Below are 20850 nucleotides of genomic sequence, written 5' to 3'. Positions count from 1 at the left end.
CTCTCACCAGCCCCCAGTGCCTCTCACCAGCCCCCAGTACCATCTCCATTAGCCCCCAGTGCGCCCTCCCCGGTATTAAAATCATTGGTGGGCAGTGCACCCTCCCCCCCCCCCGGTATCAAAATCATTGGTGGGCAGTGCACCCTCCCCCCGTATTAAAATCATTGGTGGGCAGTGCACCCTCCCCCCCGTATTAAAATCATTGGTGGGCAGTGCACCCTCCCCCCCGTATTAAAATCATTGGTGGGCAGTGCACCCTCTTCCCCGTATTAAAATCATTGGTGGGCAGTGCAGACTCCATCAGCCCCCATTCACATCTCCATCAGCCCCCAGTGCCTCTCCATCAGCCCCCAGTACCATCTCCATCAGTGCCTCAGCTAGAATGGAGGTGTTAGAAGGAGGTCCTCCTCCTGGAGTCAGTAATATAAGCTGTAGAGGTGTTAGAAGGAGGTCCTTCTCTACTATCAGTAATATAAGCTGTAGAGGTGTTAGAACAGGCATCCCCCAACTGCAGCCCTCCAGCTGTTGTAAAACTATATCTCCCATAATGCCCTGCTGTAGGCTGATACCTGTAGGCTGTTCGGGGATGTTGGGAGTTGTATTTTTCCAGCAGTTGGAGGATGGCTGTGTTAGGAGGTCCTCCTCTATTATCAGTAATATAAGGTCAGAAGCCAGTAGTATAAGTTGGAGAGTTTTTAGAAGGAGTTCCTCCTCGTGGAATCATTGTTCTAAAAAAAGTTTCCTTGAGAATGTAAAGAAGAACCCCCCCCCAAGGTCATAAATCTAGCCTGCTCAATAACTATAAAGCAGGCTAGAAAGGAGGAGTCGTTAGGAAGAGGTTCTCCTGTTCTTGATGTTATTAAATACCTTACATTCTCAATTAAGTAAATAGTGGCATCAGGTTGCATAGAAAAAATATACAAGAAAATAATAAAGGTAAATTCTTAATAGTAAAACTGAGTGTTTGATATCCGAAGCTTGTCTTCATGCTGCAGATATCAAAAACTGATTAAAAACCTTTCCATAGAAAAGAGCCTCACCCCCCACCATTTTCTTTGATTTCACATAAAATGTAATACAAATGTAGTGTGAGGCGGGTGTGCAGTTGGCCTCCTCTACCACCTCACCCTCCATTCCTGCCAATTTCAGTTTCAATGGGTGAGGTAGCTGAAATGCAGAAAAGTACTGCATCAGTAAGGCATAGCTTGCTGGAGATTGGTTAAAGTTGTATGGACTGGATTTCTTTGGACTGGGAGTCAGGTTGGTAGCGGGAGACTCTCAGTCCACACCCCTAATCCATTACAGGTTTCCTCACCCAGGTGAGGCCTGGGGGTTTTGGGGGGGAGGTGTCATGGGGAACGCCATAACACCTGCAGTGGAAGGGTCCCTAGGTCAGAGTTGGGAGGACTACTACCACAACCCCCCCTTCCCAAAGGTACTGAACAGGTACCTGGCCTGTAGTTTACAGGACTGTGAGGCTGAGAGCCATATGTGTTCACACACTGTAAGGTAGGGGCATATGTTGTATAGGTAGTGCCTGGACGGGCAGGAGTTTATTTTGTACCGCTATGATCACATTGATATGCCGCAATAAAGCACAGTGTTTGGACCTTAAACGTGGTGTCTGGCAGAGATATGTGAGAATGACCCCCAAAGTCAAGCTATCCCTTAATGTAAAATAAAATTAATATATATATATATATATATATACACACACACACACACACAAAAATTTAAGTCACATACTTGATTTATTAAATATATGCTTTATTTAAAAACGTTTCAATAAATACCATTTGTCCTGTGTGTGCACAGATATAACTGCAGGGTGTCTGTATGTCTGAGAACACTGCACCTTAATGTGAATTGTTGACGTTCTGAGAGACCAATAATAAAATTTGGTTGTCTATTTTCAGCCCCCCAACACCAAAGAGAAAAAAAGTGGGATAATATCTCCGTCTAGTGTGTTCTGGAACCTCAACATTCAGAAATAAATCTTTTTTAACAAAGTGTTCCACCAATCTTTTCAGCTCACTTTTTTTCCGGATACCAGTGCGGTAAAATTCTAGAATTTTATTTCGAACTCTAGGATCAATTTTCTCATGCAAATTTGCTACCTAAAAAATTAAAAGACAAAATATATCAATACACATACACACAATTGGTCGTCATTGATCAGCAAAATTTTTTATTGTAAATCTACCAATAAGCTATAGGGAATGATAACTATAATATTATTCTTAAGCTACCCATTTTGGAGCCTATTCCATACAACTAACCGGCATGACTGATCAATTTTGCAGATGTTTTTAGTTCACGCAATGACTACAATGGGGAAATAATCATGGACAGTGATTAGTAGATTTTTTGAACAGGGAGCTATAGTCTTAATTTACATCAAAATTACTTTACAACATAGAAAAATGTACACTCTTGTAGCGGCATTACAACCCTCACACTACCAGGCAGCACAATTGCATGTTGTGTTGAAAATGTATATAAATACATAGAAGAGTGAGCGGGGCAGCACTACGCCATGCGCACTAACAAGCTTCAGTCCCTTGCCACCACTGGTAACCATGCAGTACGGTGGTGCTCAGCCAAATGAAGAACCAGTTATAATGTATTCGAATGAAGAAAAAGATGAAAGCGGCACTCACCACTGCTGTATTTCTTCGATTTATTGGATCACAAAATCGAAACATGTGAGATAGAGCATTGTTTCCCAACCAGTGTGCCTCCAGCTGTTGCAAAACTACAACACCCAGCATGCCTGCACTGCCAAAGGCTGTCTGGGCATGCTGGGAGTTGTAGTTTTGCAACAGCTGGAGGCATGCTGGTTGGGAAACACTGAGATAGAGGACATCGGGCAGACACCTTCAGCATGAGGCACGCTGAGTAGCTACTCGGCGTGCCTCATGCTGAAGGCGTCCGCCCGATGTCCTCTATTTTACATGTTTTCGATTTTGTGATCAAATAAATCGAAGAAATACAGCAGTGGTGAGTGCCGCTTTCATCTTTTTCTTTATTCAAATATGTTGAAAATTCATATACTTAACCACCGAAAAATAAAAAGAATTTAAATCGACCTCTCCAGAAGTGAGGCGATTGGTGTGGTCAGACAACTTTGGGAATAAAACAACGTAGATATTAATTCCTTTGGCGTCCTCCTTCAGAATATAATTTTTAAGTTTCGTTGATGCACTTCTCTTTAGCCACTTCTCTGTTTTATTTATCTATAATGTTATATATCATATGTTATTTCATTGACATCCATTCTGTGTAGCCAGGGTACATATTGTATCTCATGATCTTGGCGTCATGCCCTGCTCTGACTATGTGCGGAGGTCGGCCAGAATAGCAGCACTGTGTTTAGTGTTGTGTTTTGGAATCGTGCTGGATCCGCCTCCCATCAGGTGCACTGGGTGGGGTCATTAGTTTAAATGGCTCTCAATTCCAGTGCTCTGGGTGGGTTAGAGAAATCAGTATGGCCTTGGAAGGAAGGTAGGTTGGTTGGTTGGTTGTCTGTTCCAGCTCAGAAAAGATAAGTGTGGTTTCAGTTTTTGTTGTTTGCTGTCTAGGTTGTGTTTGTGTCATCTCTCCCATCCAGGTTCTGTGCGAGCAGGCTGCTCCTATTTCCCCTTCTCACCATCTCAGGGAATCTAGGGTGTTTTAGCCCAGGCACGGGGACACATCATTCCTACCACCAAGGTCTGAATGTGGGCTGAGCAGTGCAGGGAGAGAAGTCAGGGATTAGCTAGGAGGTGACCCTTCCCCTGCTTCTCGTCTAGAGCTTGGTTGTCGGTTTATCTGTGTGTCTGAGTGCTCGTCCGCCGTGACATTATAATCCGCCAAACTTTGACTGTCATTGCTCAGCGGTTTTTGTGATGGCGTCTATTGATGCGTTGACCGCATGCAGGGGCTATCCCTAGAGGTTGCGGAGCTACGTGGTTCAGTCACTCGGTGTCAGAATGCTCTGGCATCAGGTGCAGGTCAAATTTGTGTGGAGCCTATAGTGGCTCTTCCTGCTCGATTTGCAGGGGGTACGGATGACTCTCCGTTTTAGAGAGTCTTGCAAATTGTATTTTCGGCTGCGTCCATCGTCGTCAGGTGACGAGAGTCAGAGGATAGGTATAATCATTTCTCTGCTTAAAGGGGACGCGCAATCCTGGGCCTTTCTCTGTCGCCCGGTTCTTTTTTTAAGGCTCTGGGATTAATCTACAATGACCCAGATCGGGTCTCGATGGCGGAGCTGAGATTACGTAATTTATTTCAGGGTGAACATACCGCAGAGGCTTACTGTGTTGAGTTTAGGAGATGGGCTACTGAATCAGAGTGGAATTATCCCGCGTTACGTAGTCAGTTTTGTCAGGGGTTATCTGAGAGATTGAAGGATGCCCTCGCTTTTCATGAATGCCCAGACTCTTTGGAGAATGCCATGTCTTTAGCAGTACGGTTAGATAGACGTATCAGAGAAAGGTGTAGGGCTCCCTCCGTGCAAGGGATCCCTTCTGTGAGTGGTTTCGTCTCTACTGCCTCCCCGGATGATGTTACAGGTAACTCTGGGGTAGCGGAGGAACTCATCAGCTGGGTCAGGTTTCTTGCCATTCTGATAGTAGAAACTTTAGGAAATTGCACAAACTGTGTTACTACTGTGGAAAGAGTGGTCATTTTATTTTTGCTTGTCCTTTTGTTAAGCCGCAGGTGGAAGAGAAAATGAAAAAAATAAAAATAAAAATCCCCTGACACTTGGTAGCGTGAATGGTGTGGTGGAGCAGGCAGGTATGCAAGCTCCCTCTATTTCCTGTTTTCTCCTCCTAGCTATGGTGGCGCTAGAGTCAAGGAAAATGTTGGTTGAAGTATTCCTTGATTGTGGTGCTGGGGTAAACCTAATTGACTTTCTTTTTCTTCAAGGTCTTGGACTAAGTACTTGCGCTTTGGAGAATGAGATTCGAGTTTTTGCAATTGATTCTTCCCCTCTTTCTCAAAGGAGTCTTACTCACATTGTTCATGGTATTCACTTAGGGGTGTGTGATTCACATGTTGAGATTATTTCTTGTTTTGTCATGAAGGATTTGCCAGCTCCTATAGTTTTGGGGTTGCCATGGTTGACTAAACATAACCCAATTATAGATTGGCAAGTGAGACAAAATGGTTGGAGTGAGTTTTGTTCGGATAATTGTCTTGGCACATCTATCTCTGGTGTGTCCACTATGGCTTTACCTCAGTATCTCTCAGATTTTCGCGGATGTCTTTTCGGAGGGTGGAGCTCAGGAATTGCCCCCTCATCGAGACTGATTGTCCAGATAATCTCATCCCAGGGGCTAAATTGCCAAAATCTCGGCTTTACAACCTTTCTTAACCTGAAAGAGAGGTCATGTGAAAGTATATCACTGAGAGTTTAGCAAAAGGTCATATTAGGCCATCTAAGTCTCCGGTGGCTGTAGGCTTGTTCTTTGTAAAAAAAAAAAAAAAAAAAAAAAAAAAAAAGGATGGATCGCTGAGATCGTGTTTGGATTTCCGGGAATTGAACCGTATTACGGTCCTGGGATCCATATCCCCTGCCTTTGAGCCTTTGATTTCTGACCTTTTTGAACAGATTGTTGGAGCCAAGGTGTTCTCCAAGTTGGATTTAAGAGGGGCCTACAACCTGATCAGAATCAAGGAGGGGGATGAGTGGAAAGCTGCCTTCAATACGCACAAGGGTCATTTTGAGAATCTGGCGATGCCTTTTGGATTGATGAACACGCCAGCAGTATTTCAGCGATTCGTCAATGAAATTTTTCATCATTTGGTGGGGAGGTTCGTGGTGGTTTATTTGGATGACATTTTAATTTACTCTCCTCATCTGAAGGCCCATCAGGATCATGTGAGACAGGTTTTGACGATCCTTTGGGAGAATAAATTATATGCTAAATTGGAGAAAAGTTTTTGTTTTCGGTGCAGGAGCTTCCGTTCTTGGGATATTTGCTTTCTGACTCTGGTTTTCGTATGGACCCCGAAAAGGTCCGGGGTTCTGGAATGGGACCGACCAGAGAATCAGAAAGCTTTGATGCAGTCTTTGGGGTTTACTAATTATTATAGGAAATTTATTTCGAACTATTCCACCATTGTAAAACCTCTCACTGATATGACTAAGAAGGGCGCTGACGTCTGTCTGGTCGGATGAGGCATTGCAGGCCTTTACGGCTATTAAGGAGCGTTTTGTGTCTGCTTCCATTCTGGTGCAGCCCGATGTGTCTCAGCCATTCATTGTGGAGGTTGATGCATCTGAAGTGGGGGTTGGAGCGGTGCTGTCGCAGGGTTCATCTCCTGGAAAATGGGTCCCGTGTGCTTTTTTCTCCAAGAAGCTCTCAGTCGCCGAGAGGAATTATGATGTTGGAGATAGAGAGTTGCTGGCTATCAAGTTAACCTTTGAGGAATGGCGTCACTGGTTGGAGGGGGCGTCTCACCCAGTTACGGTATATACAGACCATAAGAATTTGGCTTACTTACAATCTGCCAAGCGTCTGAACCCTAGACAGGCCAGATGGTCACTGTTTTTTTTACCAGGTTCAATTTTGTGGTTACCTTTCGCCCAGGGGTTAAGAACGTCAAGGCAGATGCCTTGTCTCGCAGCTTTCCTGGGGGAGGCGATTCAGAAGATCCTGCTCCGATTTTGGCTGATGGTGTGGTGGTCTCCGATCTGTACCCCGAATTGGAGATGGAGGTGTTGGGAGCCCAGGAGGGGGCTCCTGGTTCTTGTCCCCCAGGGAGGTTGTTTGTTCCTGAGGGCCTGCAATACAAGGTATTCAAGAAACATCACGATACTGTCCTTGCTGTCACGATACTGTGATCTGGTGTCCCGGAGGTTCTGGTGGCCAGGGTTACGTAAGAGCATTGAGGATTACGTGGCAGCTTGTGTAACCTGTGCTCGGTCAAAGGTTGCTCATACTCGACCGGCTGGTTCACTTCTTCCATTGTCTATTCCGTCTCGTCCCTGGACGCACTTGTCTATGGACTTTATGACTGATCTGCCGAGTTCCTCCAGGAGAACAGTAATTTTAGTGGTAGTTGACAGTTTCAGTTAAATGGCTCACTTTATATCTTTAACTAGTCTGCCTAACGCCAAGACTCTTGCGCAGATTTTTGTGGATAATATTGTGAAATTGCATGGTATTCCTTCAGATGTGGTCTCCGATAGGGGCACGCAGTTTGTCTCCAGGTTTTGGAGGGCGTTTTGAATGCCCAGCCGAGAACAGCTTTCGTTCTCTTCGGCTTTTCATCCGCAGTCGAATGGACAGACAGAGCGTACTAATCAAAACCTGGAGACCTACTTGAGGTGCTTTGTGGCTGAGAATCAGGAGGACTGGTCCTCATTCTTGTCTCTAGCAGAATTTGCTTTGAATAACCGTAGGCAGGAGTCCACGGGTAAGTCGCTGTTTTTTGGCGGACACAGCTTTCATCCTCAGTTTGGTACCTTTTCTGGGACTGGTTCCTCGGGGATGCCAGAGGAGGAGAGAATTTCTTCTGCCTTGTCTTCCATCTGGCGGAGGATCCAAGGGAATTTGGAGAAGATGGGTGGGAGGTATAAGCGAATGGCTGACAAGAGACGTGTGACTGGTCCGGACCTGTGTGTGGGTGATCTGGTATGATTGTCCACTAAAAATATTAAGTTGAGAGTGCCATCTTGGAAACTGGGTCCAAGATTTATCGGTCCGTACAAAATATCTGCGGTGATCAATCCAGTAGCATTTCGGCTGGATTTTCCGCAAACTTGGAAGATCCATGATGTGTTCCACAGGTATTCTATGCCAGCACCTGGTCATATTGTATACAATTCTTTTAAAATTAGTTTGTGTGTCAGTGTTGTCTTAATAAACCTGCTTTAAAATTTCTTATTAAGTTTGGATGTGCATTCATTTTGTGTCCCTCTTGACTGCTTTGCAGCCTATGTTGTTCAGGTCACGGTTGCACTCTGGCTTTCATTACATTGTATGCCCCCTTGCTTTGGTTTTCTGTATTGTATGCTATATAGGTTTGCCAAATAAAGCCCATTGCTTAAAAAAAGAAAAAATTGCTTATAATTAAAACATACCATGTCACACAGTTTTTCCAGAATTACATTTTCAGTCTCTGCACAAATAATGCCACTTTCACCAATTTGATCAGTTTGTTTACCTACAAGAAATAAAAAATAAAGTTAATGATACTCTCAGTATATAACATTGGCCATTTGCCTCTTGTTCCTGGTAACTCTGCCTCCATACGCAAGACAGCTGAAGTGACTGAAATATGAGGGATGTAGTTTTTAAACCAAGTGCATGTAGGCCAAGTTCAGTCGCTGTATTCAGTGCGCTTACGCAGCGTGTATATGCTGCTGCTTCTAAACCCCGCCCATAGGAGAGACGGCACAGACAAGCCAGGATACCTTTCTACTAAGTCATCTGAACTTGGCTTTAGAAAAATACAGCCCCCCCCCCACACTCATTGGCCTGTCTGTCCTTCTGCTCATCAGTTCACCTGTCTGTGTGCGCTCTCCAAAAGGACAGACAGACGTTATCTGGCCTGTAATACACTTTCAGGCTGTTTGCTACTTCAGCGGGTAAAGTAGGGTGGCCAGAGGTCCAGTTTTAGGCTCTCTGTCCTCCGTCTGACGCAGGGCCTGAATGGACTCCGCTCCCTCTCATACAGCAGCACGGTGCAGGGAGAGTCACCATCTCTCCACAGCAGATGACATGAAGTTTATTTTGCCTTAATTTTTTTAATCCCTATTGACTGCGGAATCGGAGGGAGTATTGCCCAACATGGTCAGGTGCGGCTTAGTGGGGTCAGCCTAGAGTATGGGCACCCTAAGGTAGAGAAGCAAGGCTGGATTAGGACAGCATATTTAGGACACTGCTTCCAAACTAGGGCTAGCATGTGTCTGCTGTAAGGCCGGAGTTTAGACGCTGTGGTGTATAGGCACATAAGCACTGCCATTATGCCATCTAAATACAGTGGAATTACACAAGTAAAGTGCCAATGGCACACTGGAATGCACCCACACCGCCATAGAAACACTCTGCTATGCTGTTAAGCTGACATCACCAATTTGAATCCCAGCTAAGGGTGCTTACATGGGACTTCAGCTCTTCTGACACAATCCTGCTGTGTCTTTAGGACAGATTCTGTTTACTGACTGCCACCGAGACATGACAGTGACACCACCATGTACAGGTCCGACACAACAAGCCCTTAAATATACAAACCGGATCCCCAAAAAGTTGGGACACTATACAAATCGTGAATAAATACTGAATGCAATGATGTGGAGGTGCCAACTTCTAATATTTTATTCAGAATAGAACATAAATCACGGAACAAAAGTTTAAACTGAGAAAATGTACCATTTTAAGGGAAGAATATGTTGAATCAGAATTTCCTGGTGTCAACAAATCCCCAAAAAGTTGGGACAAGGCCATTTTCACCACTGTGTGGCATCTCCCCTTCTTCTTACAACACTCAACAGACGTCTGGGGACCGAGGAGACCAGTTTCTCAAGTTTAGAAATAGGAATGCTCTTCCATTCTTGTCTAATACAGGCCTCTAACTGTTCAATGGTCTTGGGCCTTCTTTGTTGCACCTTCCTCTTTATGATGCGCCAAATGTTCTCTATAGGTGAAAGATCTGGACTGCAGACTGGCCATTTCAGTACCCGGATCCTTCTCCTACGCAGCCATGATGTTGTGATTGATGCAGAATGTGGTCTGGCATTATCTTGGTGAAAAATGCAGGGTCTTCCCTGAAAGAGATGACGTCTGGATGGGAGCAGATGTTGTTCTAGAACCTGAATATATTTTTCTGCATTGATGGTGCCTTTCCAGACATGCAAGCTGCCCATGCCACACGCACTCATGCCACCCCATACCATCAGAGATGCAGGCTTCTGAACTGAGCGTTGATAACAACTTGGGTTGTCCTTGTCCTCTTTGGTCCGGATGACATGGCGTCCCAGATTTCCAAAAAGAACTTCGAATCGTGACTCGTCTGACCACAGAACAGTCTTCCATTTTGCCACACTCCATTTTAAATGATCCCTGGCCCAGTGAAAACGCCTGAGCTTGTGGATCTTGCTTAGAAATGGCTTCTTCTTTGCACTTTAGAGTTTCAGCTGGCAACGGCGGATGGCACGGTGGATTGTGCTCACTGACAATGGTTTCTGGAAGTATTCCTGAGCCCATTCTGTGATTTCCTTTACAGTAGCATTCCTGTTTGTGGTGCAGTGTCGTTTAAGGGCCCGGAGATCACGGCATCCAGTATGGTTTTACGGCCTTGACCCTTACGCACAGAGATTGTTCCAGATTCTCTGAATCTTCGGATGATGTTATGCACAGTTGATGATGATAGATGCAAAGTCTTTGCAATTTTTCGCTGGGTAACACCTTTCTGATATTGCTCCACTATCTTTCTGCGCAACATTGTGGGAATTGGTGATCCTCTACCCATCTTGGCTTCTGAGAGACACTGCCGCTCTGAGAAGCTCTTTTTATACCCAATCATGTTGCCAATTGACCTAATTAGTGTTAATTGGTCTTCCAGCTCTTCGTTATGCTCAAATTTACTTTTTCCAGCCTCTTATTGCTACTTGTCCCAACTTTTTGGGCATTTGTTGACACCGTGAAAATTTGAATCAACATATTGTTCCTTTAAAATGATACATTTACTTGGATTAAACATTTGATCTGTCATCTACGTTCTATTACAAATAAAATATTGACATTTGCCATCTCCACATGATTGCATTCAGTTTTTATTCACAATTTGTTTAGTGTCCCAACTTTTTGGGAATCCGGTTTGTAGTTTGTAGTGGTGCATACAGCATCCTTCCTGCCATCAGACTGTACAGCAGTGGGCACTGTGTGCTCGTCTCCATGGCAACCCCTCTGCTCGTCTCCATGGCAACCCCTCTGCTTGGCCATTCTGCTCTCAGGAACAAAATCTATTGGGTGAATACACATCAATGTTACCACACAGCAGCTACAAGATACACCCAGCCCCATACACAGAGGCCCCCCCCCCCCTTACTGATCTGCCCCCTCTCCAATACACCCCATAAAGCCCCCCCTCCCACAGATCTGCACCCTCATGTCCCCAGAATACACCACACCCACCCACCCTCACAGATTGACCACCCCATAACCCCCCCCCCCCGTAGATCTTCACCCTCATGGCCCCAGAATACACCCCCTGCCTCCTCATGTATGCGCTCCTATGGCCTCTCGCTCTGCAGCTCCTCCTCCTTCACAAGCTCCTGCAGTCTGGGTTTATAGGCACTTCCCACACTTGACCATGTGACCATGAAGGAGCACGTGACCAGTGACGTCACAGACCTCGTTCTAACAACTCCACTCTAGCATCTACCGTGTGAGGAGGTGAGTGATTCCCGCCATTCCTCATGTGCTCAGAGGCTCTGCTGGAACAGAGATGTGCAGTCTCACTGGCAACCAAACCCGGCGGTCAGCAGCACACCGCTGCTCACTGCTCCTCCTGACCTGAAGCCGCTCCCCTCCTCACTTCGCCGGCACAGTGCACGCAGGGCTCGCCTCTCAGCCTCCGCTCCGTCCCCTAGGTGATTTTAGTGAGCAACTCAGCTGCGGGCCGCGACGCCCGCAGGTACGGCTTTACTGTGGCTCTCCTGGCTTGAGGGGGCCCCCCTGACTTAGGGGCCCGGTCGCAATTGCGACCCCTATAGCTACGCCAGTGATCCCCACTACTACTCCCCCCATCATACTAAGCTGAGGAGCGGAGAAGGATTCCTTGTGTGTAATGGAGGAGAATCTCCAGAGGTGACATGTCTGAGCTCTCCACCACACTGTCTCCTCACAGCTCATCTTACCTGCAGGCTGGAGGAATGGCTGATACCAGAGAGAACAAGAGCCCTGACTACCGACCAGGACCTGCCCAGTATCTGCTGCACTGCCAGAGCTGAAGGACCTGCCCAGTATCTGCTGCACTGCCAGAGCTGAAGGACCTGCCCAGTGTCTGCTGCCGGGTAAAGCCTACAATGCAGGGGCATAGCTAGAAATGACTGGGCCCCATAGCAAAATAATTTTTATGCCCCCCCCCCTTTAAATAATGCAGCTGCGCCTGCCAGGCTTGAGCAGGTATATGTGTGAATATGGATTAGGGAAGATGCTGAGATCTCACTGTGAGGTACAGCCGGATCTCAGCATCTTCCCTATTCACACATATACCTGCTCAAGCCAGGCGTGTGGTGTGGTAATGGTTAATGGCATTTTGGCGAAGAAACAGCCACCTAGGCTACTTTCACACTTGCGGCAGTGTGATCCGGCAGGCAGTTCTGTCATCGGAACTGCCCGCCTGATCCGCTGATTTTGATGTGACTGATAGCATTTGTGAGACGGATCCAGATGCAAATTCATTGCAAGAACGGATCCGTCTTGTATTTATTTTCACATTTTTACCGGTCTGCGCATGCGCAGGCCGGAAGGACAGATCCGACACCCGTCCTTGTGGGCCCTTGGGCGATAGTCTCAGTGGGCCCCCTTACATAGTGATTACTCTCTGAGTATAGATAATGTATATCTCCTGCAGCCCTATGTAACAGCACAGATAACGCAGTAATGGCTATCTGAGTACAGAAAATTTAGTAGTGTTACCTGCAGTCCTATGTAAAACTACAGATAACACTAGAGCTGATAATGTGGTAGTGTTACCTGCAGTCCTATGTAAAACCACAGATAACACTAGTGTAGATCGCGTGGTAGTCTTACCTACGTCCTTAATGTGCCTCCCTGTGCCTCTCCCACGGACTCCATGCTGGCGGTGCTGCCTCCTCGTCCATCTTCTTCTTGCCCCGCACAGAACGTCTGATGCACACAGGGAGAGACACACACACAGGTGACAGGAACACGCACAGGGACAGACACACATACAGGTGACAGACACACACACAGGTGACAGGAACACGCACAGGGACAGACACACACACAGGTGACAGACACACGCACAGGGACAGACACATACATACGGACAGACACTTATACGATGGTGAGATGGTCCCAGCACCTGCTGTGTATGGGGCAGGCTCACCGCCGCAGGCCGCTCCATCCATTGTCTCAGAACCGCATAGTAAGTGGGGCACAACACTGCCTGCATGGCCCGGCTTATTATAGGCCCGGCTTATCATCAGCTGGGCCATGCAGGCAGCCGCCTGAGAAGCTCAGGCTTCTGTCACATCACCGTTCAGCCTTTCCATTTAGGAGCAGGAGAATGGAAAGGACGGATTCGGCACATAACTGAGCCTAACCGATCCTAAGGACCCTATAGACTATAATGGGGTCCATTAGGTGTTCGCTCAGAAGAAGATTTTTGAAGCGGAGACAAAAGTATTGCATGCACTACTTTTGTTTCTGCTCCAAAATCATCTTCTGAGCAGAAACCTAACAGACTTTATTATAGTCTATGGGGTCGGTAGGCTCCGTTATGTTCCGAATCTGTCCTTTCCATTCTCCTGCTCCTAAACTGAGCAGGAGAGCGGAATGGCTGAACGGTGATGTGAACGAAGCCTCATATTGATCCTTTCTATACGGCCCTTCTCTCTCTGTACAGGGAACACTGACAACTGTTGCGGTCCGCATCCTTTGCAGCCCGATCGAAATGAATGGGTCCGCACACATTACGCAAAATTATGGCACGGAGGCGGACCAAGAATTACGCTGGTGTGACTGGACCCTAAAGGTGGGTCATCAGCGACACTTGGTGGTGACAGCAGCGCTGAGTGACAGTAACTACTAAGGACACGCTCTAAAGATTTAGCATGACAGGTACTACTTCTCCACGCTAAATCTTACAGCGTGTCCTAATTATAAGTAAATGGGACATCATGGGAGTGGAGTGGCTCTGGCTGAGACTCACTATTTGGCTAATGGAAAAAGCTCAGTCACTGCGACATGGCTGAGCCTCAAGGGGTTAAAATTAAACAACTGGACAAAAGAAGGGGAAAAAAAAAAAAAAAAAAAGGACCTTACTAGCTTACTAGTGTGAAGACAGGCCAGCAGCAAGCAGGACAGGAAGCAACTGTGCAGTGATGGTAGCCACACTGAGCGGTCACCCTCTGGTGATCACAGAAGCACGTGGGGCATGTCAGGAGCACGGAGGACTGCACAAGGAGGAGGCAATGATCGGGCTATTTTCCTGGGGCCCCTCCTTCTGCAGGTCTCACTCAAGGCTGAGGCTCCCGAGCTCTTTTCCCTGGCTGTGTGAGGAGCCGTAGGAGGAAATAATCTTTCCTGCCCTGCGGTGCTGGTGCCTGGCTCCGCCTCTGGGTGACATCACCACAGGTCCTCCACTCACAGTCTTTAGTATCCCCTTCCGGGCACCGCCTCCACACTAAACTCCGCCCCTCTTGTAATTGATCACATGACTGTGACATCCTCGCAGGTCCTTCACACTAGTCTACAACAGACCAGCTCACAGAGTGGCCAACCCACAGGTACGCCCCCGTTCCGGCCCCCTCTCCACCGCCTACCTCATCTTCTGCTCATGCGGCAGTGCGCCCCGGGCCGCCGCCTGCTCCAGTCCTGACCTGACAGTGACTACTCCTTCCTTGGCTTCCCCCCAGCCAGGCCCGAGCCGCGGACCGCCCAAGCCCCGCCCACTACACTGGGCGGGCCTGTCTGCCTGTCTGTGTTAATTAAAAAATATAAAAATAAAATGAATGCGGTCCGGACAGGCCCCCAGTGGCGTAGGGCCCCATAGCCACTGCTATGGTTGCTATGGTGATCCCTACGCCACTGCTACAATGTATGGGCTCTGGAGAGGTCTAGGACACTTTATGAGGTGATGTTCTGATATGGAGGCTGAAGGACTTTTCCGACAAGTTTAGACATTAGTTCACAGAAGGATTTGAGGGCGGGGCTAAATTCTAATAAAAGCCCCTTCAATTTATAATGTACTGTGAGAGCTAAAGGACCTGTGATGATATCACTGTCATGTGATTAGTGACTCACCAATCTAGTCCCGCCCCTGCACTGATCACATGACGGTGACGTCACCCCAGGTCCTTCGGCTCTGGCAGTGCAGCAGATACTGGGCAGGTCCTGGTCGGTAGTCGGGGCTCTTGTTCTCTCTGGTATCAGCCATTCCTCCAGCCTGCAGGTAAGATGAGCTGTGAGGAGACAGTGTGGTGGAGAGCTCAGACATGTCACCTCTGGAGATTCTCCTCCATTACACAGAATCCTTCAACGCTCCTCAGCTTAGTATGATAGGGGGAGTAGTTGTGGGGATAGTGGGAGTTGAACTCATTTTCTGGCCCCTGACTGTCCTAGTGAGGGGCCCCTGCATCCAGGAGGGGAATAAATGGAGCGGGGCCCGGCCTGAGCTCAGCTCTCTCCAGTCTCTTCTCTAGGAGTTGTGGACACAGCTGAGCACAGCCCAGAGGTGGGACCTGCATCTATCAGACATTTATCTCCTGTGGAGCCACTAGAAATCTCCATGTTGGGGCCCCTGGAATCCATGTGGTTGGGCTCTGAGAAGCAGGTCCCCTCCAGGCTCAGGAAGTGCGATTCTGGAGGTGACATCTGGTCTTGTCCCCTGGATGATTTCCTCTCTTCTCATAAAGGCGCCTGCAGTACTAGAAGCCTCCAGCTCCTCCAGTTCTCTCCTCTTCTCCTGAATGACCACCAAGGATGGACAGGAAGGAGATCAGCAGAAGAATCTTAGACCTCACCTTGGAGATCATCTCCCTGCTGAGCGGAGAGGTAAACTTTTCTAGATTTCTCTCCTCTTTATTGTATTCTGTAACAAGTCAGTCCAGGGTCCTGTAGAACGGCCTCCAGACCTTCCAAGTTACGAAGAACCTCAAGATCAGCCCCCAATATGGTGAGTGATGTATCATGTGACCAGTGACCAACAGTCATGTGTAGGAGCCATGAGAAGGTAAGTAGGCACGTTGTACCAGGAGGAGAGGGCCGGAGGAGAGCACATGGCCCCTGAAGGGTTTATTCCCTAAGTGTCTCTCTCCATCCACAGGAGTACACAATAGTGAAGAAGACATCGGGGGACTGTGTGACTCCCATCATCCATCTCCAGGAGTCAGGAGGGCAGAGCAGGACCCCTCACCCCATCACAGAGCCTCCGCCTCACCCCCTGATACATGAGCAGAAGATCCTAGAACTCACCCACAGGATGATGGATCTGCTGACTGGAGAGGTGACACTGCTGGGAAATGCTCCAGTAACAGCACTGGAGGGGTCTGGGTGATGACGGTGTCATTGTGTTGTCAGGTTCCTATAAGGTGTCAGGATGTCACTGTCTATTTCTCCATGGAGGAGTGGGAGTATATAGAAGGACACAAGGATCTGTACGAGGAGGCCATGATGGAGGAGCACCAGCCTCTTATATCACAAGGTAAAACCCGTCATGTGCAGTGTATACATGTGTGTGCAGTGACATGTAATGGAGGACCACCAGCCTCTTATATCACAAGGTAAGAGCCTGTCATGTGCAGTGTATACACGTGTGTGCAGTGACATGTAATGGAGGAGCACAAGCCTCTTATATCACAAGGTAAAACCCGTCATGTGCAGTGTATACACGTGTGTGCAGTGACATGTAATGGAGGACCACCAAAGGTTAGACTCTTTACACATGACATTAAGTCCCTGAATTTTCCTTGTAAGTCAGACATATTGATGGGTTCCATTCACCTGAAGGATCTCCGGTGGCTTCCTGCTAAAGTAATTCTTCTCCAGGAGCTGTTGGGGGATGTCTCGGTGCAGATGCCCCTTTTTGATGCAGTAGATGATTGTTGAGCTCGTCATCTCTTGCCTAACCCAGTTCCTACGGAAGATGATAGGAGGATCTGTCGTCTGTCTCTCCTTTTCCATCATTGTCGGCAGTAATGTTGTCAGCAGTTTGTTCTTCAGTAGCTTCTTCTGTGGGATCAGACCAGATAGTCTTCTCCTCCACGCACTAGTCATTAGTGAGCCTTGTACTTTGATGTGGATTCTATCTCTTGAAATTTACCTCAAAAGCAGAGGTGTCCTCGGGTGCTGTAGAAGGCTCTTGAAAGGATTCACTCCCCTCAGCCATATATATCTGTATGTTCAATCTTAATATGTACTATTGTGGAAAAGGAGCCATCATCCAACTGCCCACCATTTGCTCTCATAGACCAGAGGATACTTTGGGCTTGTGGCCTGCTAGGTGCTGGGACCTCGGCACTAGGTGGTGAGAGACAGAATATTGCTATTTCCCCCGATAACTAAACCTAGAAGTGAAGGAGCTGAGAGAAGAGTCTGATCTATAGACAGATCTACAGGATGCCATGTATTCAGTCACTGTGTGCTTGTGTCTCCACAGATGGATCCAGGAGGAGAAATCCACCAGAGAGATGTCCCCATCCTCTGTATTCCCAGGACTGTCCAGAGGAGAAGGTCCTGGAGAATCCTCAGGTAGATGGAGCTGAGTCCTATACACATCTATATAGGGGGGTCCTGCAGTCATAGAGGGGTCATAGATTGTGGGGGTCTCTTCTGTGGATCTGTTAGATTTCCCACCTGTCCTGCTGTATTGTACTGAATTGTTACAGATGACAAATCAGGGGGAAGATCTCACTGATATTAAAGTAGAGGATGAAGAAGAGAGAATGATGGGCGATCCCCCGTGTAAGAGTGAGGAGGAGGAGGAGGAGGACATTCCAGGAGATGTCACCACAGGTATGGAATCATGAATGGAGAAAGTGACTTCAGATTCTGTCCTTGGTGCCTTCAGGGCAATAGGAGAATCTGATCACCGGCTGCTGCGCTGCTCTTTGATTGGAGATGTCCCAATCACATCATGTACTGTTCCCCTTATCCAGCTGACAGTGATCACTTGGGATTATGCTGGCACAGCTTTTGTGTCTGTGATATCATGATGAGTTATATGTACCTCATGCAGGAATTACATGCCGCCAGTGACCTTCGTGTACTGTCATTGTGCATTGAGGCTTTGCAAAGATGTATGGACTTTTTTTTTCATAATGGTTAAAAGGGTTTTGCAGTGTGAGATATCAGCAGCAGCAGAGGAGGAGGTACATTAAAAAGAGCTTGTCAGGTAATCCATAGGTGGGCATTATAGTATGGATTTTACTAGTAAAACCACAATGTCCATCAGGTCTAAGAGATTGATTTAATAGTGAATGCAGTTTGTGATGAGGAATGTCATGATAGATCCTGTTACGTTAACTTATTGTATTAGTGTGATGCCCACTTGGCATATAAATGTCAAATATGTTGTCAGAAGACAGGCTTGTTGGGTTTTTCACTGGGATTTTTAGCTAGATTTGGGTAATAAAATTAGGTGTAGACCAGAATCCTGAAGCTAATGTTATAGAAAACGTTAAATGGCTGGAGTCACACATTCAGTTTTGGTGCTGCTTTTTGAACCAAAGCCAGAAGTGTCTTGAAAATACATGACTTACTTACTATATATCTCTAGTTCCTGCTGGTTACACTTCCAGCCTAATAGGAAATCTATACATTTGTCTACTCTAGATTATTAAAAATGCCGCAAATTAAATTTTTTATCTTAGCAGAAAATCCCGGTACGAATTCTGAAGGAAATTTGTTGTCACTAAATTATAAAGTAGAAGATGAAGATATGCAGCGCTCTTCAGGAGAAAATATTAATGTACATCCAGGACTTCACAGTACATATAATCTTCCTAATCATAAGGAACCTTCTCTTGACCAGAAAGAGGGTGAAATGTTTCACTGTGGTAAAGAGTTCACAAAAAGATCAAGTCTTTCTACATATAGAAGAATTCGCACCGGGGAGAAGCCATACTCCTGTTCAGAATGTGGGGAGTGCTTTACAGATAAAACACATCTTGTTAGACATAAAAAAAGCCACACAGGAGAGATGTTTAAGTGTTCAGAATGTGGGAAAGGTTTTAAAATCAAATCAAATCTTGTTATACATGAGAGAAATCACATAGGAGAGATGCCATATTCATGTTCAGAATGTGGGAAATGTTTTACACAAAAATCAGATCTTGTTAGGCATGAGAGAAGTCACACAGGAGAGAAGCCATATTCATGTTCAGTATGTGGGAAATGTTTTACACAAAAATCAGATCTTGTTAGGCATGAGAGAAGTCACACAGGAGAGAAGCCATATTCATGTTCAGAATGTGGGAAATGTTTTACACAAAAATCAGATCTTGTTAGGCATGAGAGAAGTCACACAGGAGAGAAGCCATATTCATGTTCAGAATGTGGGAAATGTTTTACACAAAAACCATATCTTGTTAATCATGAGCGAAGTCACACAGGAATGAAGCCATATTCATGTTCAGAATGTGGGAAATGTTTTACACAAAAACCATATCTTGTTAAGCATGAGAGAAGTCACACAGGAGAAAAGCCATACATGTGTTCAGAATGTGGGAAATGTTTTACACAAAAAAATAATCTTGTTACACATCAGAGATTTCACACAGGAAAGAAGCCTTATTTATGTTCAGAATGTGGGAAATGTTTTGCACAAAAATCAGATCTTGTTAAGCATGAGAGAAGTCACACAGGAGAGAAGCCATATTTGTGTTCAGAATGTGGGAAATGTTTTACACGGAAATCAGAACTTGTTACACATCAGAGAAGTCACGCAGGAGCAAATTTCTGAAATCAGCAGATTCCATTTGGGTACAAATAAATTCAAACCAAAGTGACAGTGCTCAGATTGCCCTAATAAATTGTGGATGACATTCTGAAGTCTTGAAGAGCTTTAACGTCAAGGCAGCATTGGCAATCTTAAAGTGGCAGTGAAATATATAGATATGGATAAACAGATGGTGGCCGGTGGTAATAAGCAAACTGTTTAACACATATTGCACTTTTGGCTTTGTTATGCTTTTTAAAATAAAAAAAAATCATCCAAAACATCTCTCTAATGGGGTGGATGTCTGGCAGTGTTTACACTCAGGGTGGTGTCAGAAGCAGTGACTTGTTCTGAACAAGAATTTCAAGAATGCTCACTTTTTGGGGAGCAGCAGCAGTATTGTACTGAACCTGACGCACAGGCAGGAGATGTGCATCTGTGTAGGGGTAGTAGAAATGGGAGCAGTACAGGGCCGGCTCCAGGTTCATGTGGGCCCTTGGGCGATAAAGCCTCAGTGGGCCCCCCTGTGTTAAGGCCCCTTGCAGATGAGCGTTCCTCCAGCAGCGAGTCCGCATCGCAGCACCCGGCCTGACCTCCCATCGCATCAGGGAGTCACATAGCATTATATTGATTTATGATGCTATGTAACCCTTACAGTCCTGGAATGTATTAGATGACACTAACAGCATTATGCCAGTGTTATCCAATACATTCCAGAACTTTAAGGGTTAGATCAATCAATATAATGCTATGTGACCCCCGGCAGCGCTGGGAGGTCAGGCCGGGTGCTGCGATGTGGACTCGCTGCGGGAGGAACGCTAGTCTACAAGGGCTCTTTCATACGAGCGGATGCTGTGCGGGTAATCCGCTGCGTGAATGAGTGCCAAGCCCCGTCCCGGACAGCAGAGACACTGAGCAATAACATAAATGATAATGCTCTTTGCCTCTCTGTGATCTTTTTACTACAAAATCATGGTGACAACTGTATCTCACTGTGATTTTGTAGTAAAAATGTCACAGAGAGGCACGGAGCATTATCAATCATGTTAATGCTCTGTGTCTCTGCTGTCCGGAGCGGGGCTTGGCTGTCTTTCACACAGCGGATTACCCGCACGGCATCCGTTCGTATGAAAGAGCCCTTAGGCCTCATGCACACGGCCGTTGTGCATCCGTTGCGGTCCACAATGCATGGGCAACGTCCGTGCAGCGGCCGGGACGGATCTG

General features: G+C 46.6%; 1 protein-coding gene across 1 annotated transcript in view; it reads left to right on the top strand.

Moving 5' to 3' along the window:
- Window positions 1-19907, top strand: part of LOC122930351 (zinc finger protein 271-like) — a 43672-nt gene extending 23765 nt beyond the window's left edge. Inside the window, exons 3-4 of the mRNA XM_044283654.1 lie at window positions 17645-17702; window positions 18560-19907. Of these exons, the coding sequence (XP_044139589.1) occupies window positions 17645-17702; window positions 18560-19650 (1149 nt within the window). The 3' untranslated portion in view covers window positions 19651-19907. The remainder of the gene's footprint in view (window positions 1-17644; window positions 17703-18559) is intronic.
- The last annotated feature ends 943 nt before the right edge of the window (window positions 19908-20850 follow it).

The sequence above is a fragment of the Bufo gargarizans genome, chromosome 1 (genome assembly GCF_014858855.1).
Source record: "Bufo gargarizans isolate SCDJY-AF-19 chromosome 1, ASM1485885v1, whole genome shotgun sequence".
Taxonomy (NCBI): Eukaryota; Metazoa; Chordata; class Amphibia; order Anura; family Bufonidae; genus Bufo; species Bufo gargarizans.
Note: the sequence above shows the minus strand (reverse complement) of the source record. Positions and strands in the feature narration are given on the sequence as shown.